Source organism: Austrofundulus limnaeus, unplaced genomic scaffold (genome assembly GCF_001266775.1).
Source record: "Austrofundulus limnaeus strain Quisiro unplaced genomic scaffold, Austrofundulus_limnaeus-1.0 Scaffold1612, whole genome shotgun sequence".
In the NCBI taxonomy this organism is placed as follows: domain Eukaryota; kingdom Metazoa; phylum Chordata; class Actinopteri; order Cyprinodontiformes; family Rivulidae; genus Austrofundulus; species Austrofundulus limnaeus.
This window is the reverse complement of record NW_013954014.1, coordinates 3050-9045: the sequence shown is the minus strand read 5'-3', so window position 1 is coordinate 9045 and position 5996 is coordinate 3050. Positions and strand designations below refer to the sequence as shown.

Here is a 5996-nt window from a genome sequence, read left to right as displayed (position 1 = left end):
TTTAAATTATTTTGAGTCACTATCAGGGACAAATGAAGAGGAGTTAGAGTTTAAATAATATTATTTCAATAAACAAAGACCAGAGAGTTCCTTTTCCTAAATATTTCCCCTTTAATGCCACTTACGGTTTCACTTTTTTCTGAGCCAAGTTCAAAAGAAAATATGCCAGTTATGTTACAAAATGGGCAAAACTGCGTGTTTTACATCAGTTTTCTTAAATATAAAGATGTTTTCTTTGACTTTTTGTATTTGAAGAATATGCATGTCACAGGCACTTTAAAAAGGAAAAACAATTCAAAGATGAAGGAGATGCCCATTGATTTTAGGAAAGACTCTTCAGTTTCAGCTCCTGTGATTATTATCATTATTCTTTTTACATTATAATCAGCTAGTCTCCACAAGAAAGCAAGATTAGAGCTGATTGTTTTTATGTAGTTTGTGTGGACTTTAACAAAGCTGTGAGAGAAGAGGCAAATAAAAGAAAAACAAGAAGGTAAAAGTTCTCGTTAACCTTTAATACTAAAATAAATTCAGTTTTTTATAATCATGAATCTGGTCGATTACCATATACTGTATGTCAGTAGAGGGATTTTTTATTGCATTCATCAGCAGTGAAAGAAAAATCAAACAGTAGAAAGAGGGAAAGTTTTCATTAGTTAGAAGACTTTAGTGGCAGAAATAACATCCTGTGTGGCTAATGTCCAGTTTTTCCTTCAGCTTGTTGAGTCCAAAGTAGCTGACATTCAGCCACCTCTGTGAGCTGAAGCCCAACAGGCAACTTTTATTCTGCTGCATGTTTTCTATAATCAGGGAGTTTTCATTGTTTCTTCAGCCCCAGTGGCATCTCCTGAATGTGTGCCAGCCTCTATTGTTTCACATATTTGACCTTAATTAGCTGAATCCAGGTCACATTTTATTGTAGGTTCAGAGCCCAGACTCTGTTAAATCCAGYCTGTGGACCTGAACGGTCTGCCGTTCAGGTCCTCTTGACTCACACAGGACACGCTGCAGCTCCATCCAGCGGATGTTCCACATTTTGGCCTCCAGTGTTTCCTCTGGGATGTCTAAWAATAAAATACTACAGACTAAAAGGGAAGTTCAAACAGATTGGAATTCTGTGCCTAGAAACTCTAAGAGGAAAAACTAAAGAGATGSTCAGTGATCAAATCAAATAACAGTTTCTACAGGGCCTTGAAAAGTCTGGAGCTTGTATTTAGTGTTAGACAAAAGAAAACTGTACAAAAATATTAGAGTTTCTAGACTTTATTCCCTGTTTAATTTTATTAAAACAGATTTGAATGTTCAAATATAAATATATTTTTACTGTTTTACTGTTTTATTACTTACCTGTTTAAGATAAAAACAATGCTGAATCATTCATCATTAATGTCAARCTGAATGAAGCTTATCAGCTCAGCTAAAGATTCTCATTGTTCTCTTAATGGCACATAATTTTACAGGATAACAATGTTTAACATTGTCATTAAACTAACTTTATTATTAACCTTATTTGGAAAATATGACAATTTGTTTCTTTTTTCTAAAGTTCTTTCTGCCATTCAGCAGAAAATAACACTGACAGTCATCAAAACATTACAATAGAGATAAAAAGTCTCACCCAAATTGGTGAAAAAATCTGAAAACTTGTCTGGAAAGTTTGGAATGTCAGGTTTCTGTAGGAACCCTGGAAAAGTACTGGAGGTGTTTTAATGCAACAGGATACTGATGGATCTGATGAACCTGTCTTTCCAAAAGACTTTTTTTCTGCTTGCTGAAATGTTTAAGCTGGGAAAATGGTCAGGTTTAGATTGGTTTCTCTGTAAAGAATCTGTTCCCTCCTCAGATCCAATCTGCAAACCCTGGCAAAAAGTATGGCATCACCAGTCTTGGATGAGCACTCATTCAGACATTTCATTCAAACTCAGATCAAAAACATGATACAATAATAAGGTCATTCCAAAGTGCAACTTGTTGGCTTTCAGGAACACTCAAAGAAATGAAGAGAAAACACTGTGGAAGTCGGTGAATGTTACTTTTATTGACCAAGCACAGGGAAAAAATATGGAATCACTCAATTCTGAGGAAAAAATATGGAATCACTCAATTCTCAGGAAAAAAGTATGGAATCATGAAAAACATATAAACAAAAGACCATTCAAAATGCATCACTAGTATTTAGTTGCACCACCTTTGTTTATAACAGCTTGCAGTCTCTGAGGCATGGACTTGATGAGTGACAAACGGTATTCTTCATCAATTTGGTGCCAACTCTCTTTGATAGCAGCCGCCAGATCAGCTTTGCAGGTCGGAGCCTTCTTGTGGACCTTTTTTTTTCTATTTTCACCACAGGTTTTCAATTGGGTTGAGATCTGGACTGTATGCAGGCCATGACATCGACTGAATGCGTCTTTCTCCAAGGAATACCTTCACTGTTTTTGCCCTATGGCATGATGAATTGTCATCTTGGAAAATCATTTCATCACCTCCAACATCTGTTCAATTGAAGGGATGAGAAAACTGTTCAAAATGTCAATGTAAACTTGTTCATTGATAGAAGAATGAACCACAGTCATCTCCCCAGTGCCTTTGCCTGACATGCAGCCCCATATCATCAAGGACTGTGAAAAGTTGGTTGTTTTCTTCAGGCAGTCCTCTTCATAAATCTCACTGGAACGGCACCAAACAACAGTTCCAGCATCATCACCTTGTCCAATGCAGATTCTTGACTCATCACTGAAGATAACTTTCATCCAGTCATCCACAGTCCATGATTGCCTCTCCTTAGCCCATTGCAGTCATGTTCTTTTTTGTTTAGGTGTCAATGATGGTTTTCTTTTAGCTTTCCTGTATTGAAATCCCATTTCCTTTAGGCGACTTCTTACGGTTCGGTCACATACATTGGCTCCAGCTTCCTCCCATTTATGCTTCATCTGTTTAGTTGTACTTTTTCGGTTTTCAAGACAAATGGTCTTAAGTTGTTTGTCTTGACGCTTTGATGTCTTTCTTGGTCTACCAGTATACTTGGCTTTAACAACCATTCCATGCTGTTTGTATTTGGTCCATATCTTGGATACAGCTGACTGTGAACAGCCCACATCTTTAGCAACCATGTGTGAAGAGTTAMCTTCTTCAAGAAGTTTCACAATCCTCTCTTTTGTTTCAAGAGACATTTCTCTTGTTGAAGCCATGCTTCTAACCACTCCACTTCGTCCAGCAGCCCTCCAAGGTGTCATGACTGCAGGTGTTTTTAACTGCAGACTAAGAAGCAGCTCTAATAATAATAATAATGCATTTTATTTGTTAGCCCATTTCGAAACACCCAAGGACACTTTACAACATTAAAAACACAACATTAACAATAAAATGGCAATAAAAAACACTATCTGAGGCAGGTGTCCATTTAGGGAAAGGAAATTGACTGGGTGTGTCCTTATTTTCTACCTCCAGTTTGAGTGATTCCATATTTTTCTCCCTGTGCTTGGTCAATAAAAGTAACATTCACYGACTTCCACAATGTTTTCTCTTCATTTCTTTGAGTGTTCCTGAAAGCCAACAAGTTGCRCTTTGGAATGACCTTATTATTGTATCATGTTTTTGATYTGAGTTTGYTTTACAGAATGMAATGTCTGAATGAGTGCTCATCCAAGACTGGTGATTCCATACTTTTTGCCAGGGTTTGTACATGTGGCGTTCCCCAAGGATCTATTMTTGGTCCCAATTTATTTTCCATCTCCATACTCCTTGTTCTTTTATTTATTATGCAGACTCCTCAGATTTAACTTCTGTTGAAAACATTTGATGACTGTAAACTTTTTAAAATTATGATGGGGGTAAAACTGAAATTATTATTTTTGGTCTCATTACAAAATGAAAAACCTCATCATTTCTCCTGTAGATCTGTGCAGCTTGGAGCTATTTATTAAATCTAGCATAAATCATTTCTRTCTTTTAATGACCTCAAACAGGTGCCTCATGCATTTATTACTTCCTAACTGGGTTACTGYAACTCTATATGTTGGTGTCAGCCTATACTTTTTGTGTGAGTTTCTGCTGAGTAAACTTCGGACATTTAAAGTTAAATCAGGGTCAGCAGTGYACTGAGATCTTTCTGCCTTGTCCTCCATGTTTCTCTCAGGTCCAGTTTCAACATAGAGGTGGGCTCCCAGTCATCGATGTCCACATCTCCCTTGTTCCCCTCCAGCCCCACCCTGGAGGAGCGCAAGAGGCCCGGCACCCTGTTCATCTGGCAGGAGAGGGAACGCCTTCAGCAGCAGAGGGAGAAGGCCAGGTAGGCAGGAAGTCCTGTCAATAGGAAGGTGCTCTGAACCGAACTGAACAGGTTTTTGGTTCAGTTGTCTGAACAGGCAGACTTTAACATTTAGCAGTAATCTGTTTGCTTCAGGCTCTGGTTTGTTGTCAATTGTTTTAAATTGAGTTCCTGTTAATATTTAACTTCATGCTTCCATGTCAACAATCACAATTTTGCAGTTTGCTGAAGCCTTCAACCAAAACAGGAAGTCATGTGGCAACTGCATCACAGACAGGAAGTAGCTCGTGGTAAGTGGAGCTCACAGAGCAGATGAAGCCAGTGGAGCGACAGCAGTGACCCACATCTCTCTTATTTCTGCTCCACATACTCACTTCCGTTTTCCCTCAGTCTTTGTTAAAGTTAAACTAAAGCAARGCTGAAGGTGAGTAAACTGTGGTGTCTGTCTCCCTCTAGTGGTACATCACCAGAGAATGGCACCTCCCTGTCAGGTCTGCGGCAGAGATGTGCGGTGAGTTCCTTCATAGAAAGAAGAGCCGAGAGGCGTGGYRKKKGTGTGTGYGTGYGTGYKTGYGTGYGTGTGTGTTCAGGGTTGTGATTCAGGACTGTTTGTTTTCTCAGAGTGCTGATCAGATGTGTCCTTCAGTCCTCCTGCACCGCTCAAGCAGCAGAACAGGTAAGACATGAGTGGMGCATGGAGCTGAAAATCAACCCTGAAACCACACTCACAGCTCCAGACTGCAGAGGACCAGAGGACTCTGACACATTTCTGTTTCTTACTTATTGGTTTTATTTAACACAACATTACAAAGAATGAACCTTTAAACAGTCAGACACTGGTGGAATGTTTTTAAACCAGAGGYRGACWCCCCTRRTCCTTGAGGCCCACTATCCTGCATCTTTTACCTGTTTCCCTGTTCCAACGCCTGATTCAGTGATAGTGGGTAGTGGACCTCCAAGACCAAGTTTAGACACCCACATGGATGTAGCTAGGGACAGACACTCTATCCAATCAGATTATCAATCAACATAAACCCCCCTCTAATTCAGRTTACATACTCATTCAGGTCAAGCTGAATCACATCAGAATATTCTGAWTGGATGTTTATTCTGATACTTATGTCCATTTAAACATGATTACTGATGCAGGTTATCTGTCCGAGGACAAACACCCAGACTTGATTGATTTGTATCTCAGCTGCATCTCCTCACAGCTGGAGGTGAAGGGCCAACTGTTTTAGACTCGTTGACTCCTGTTCTCTGTCATGATGCTTTTTGTACTCACACTTTTGTAAAAAAAAATGACCTGACTGTGTCCATCAGACGTGCCGTCCTCCCCGAAGACGTCCCCWCCTCCCGGTCAGGCTCAGAGACCCAACAGCTTTCTGTTTCGTACCTCGTCCCGCAGCAACGTGAAACCCCCAGGTTGGGTCCACATCAACCACTCTGCATGTCCTCAGCCTGTCCCTCAGCTGTCCATCTTTCTGTCCCTCAGCTGTCCATCTTTCTATCCCTCAGCTGTCCATCTTTCTGTCCCTCAGCTGTCTATTTCCTTGTCCCTCATTTGTCTTCTTCTCTGCCTGCTTTGCTTCTCTTCAGGGTGCAGCTTCACTCTCGGGGAGTCTGGCAGGAGTGAGTCACGCACCACTCTGCGTTCACCAAAAGAGGAGAGACCTGAAGTTATACAGCTGCGCAAGGTACACACACACACACACACACACACACACAC

At 40.3% G+C, this 5996-nt stretch overlaps 1 protein-coding gene across 1 annotated transcript in view; it reads left to right on the top strand.

Moving 5' to 3' along the window:
• lrch4 (leucine-rich repeats and calponin homology (CH) domain containing 4) overlaps positions 1-5996 on the top strand; it is a gene marked incomplete at its 3' end in the record, with an annotated part of 40977 nt that overhangs the window by 33758 nt on the left and 1223 nt on the right. The window contains 6 exon segments of the mRNA XM_014033055.1: positions 4136-4288; positions 4489-4557; positions 4724-4778; positions 4889-4943; positions 5591-5692; positions 5867-5964. Coding sequence (XP_013888509.1) covers positions 4136-4288; positions 4489-4557; positions 4724-4778; positions 4889-4943; positions 5591-5692; positions 5867-5964 — 532 coding nt within the window.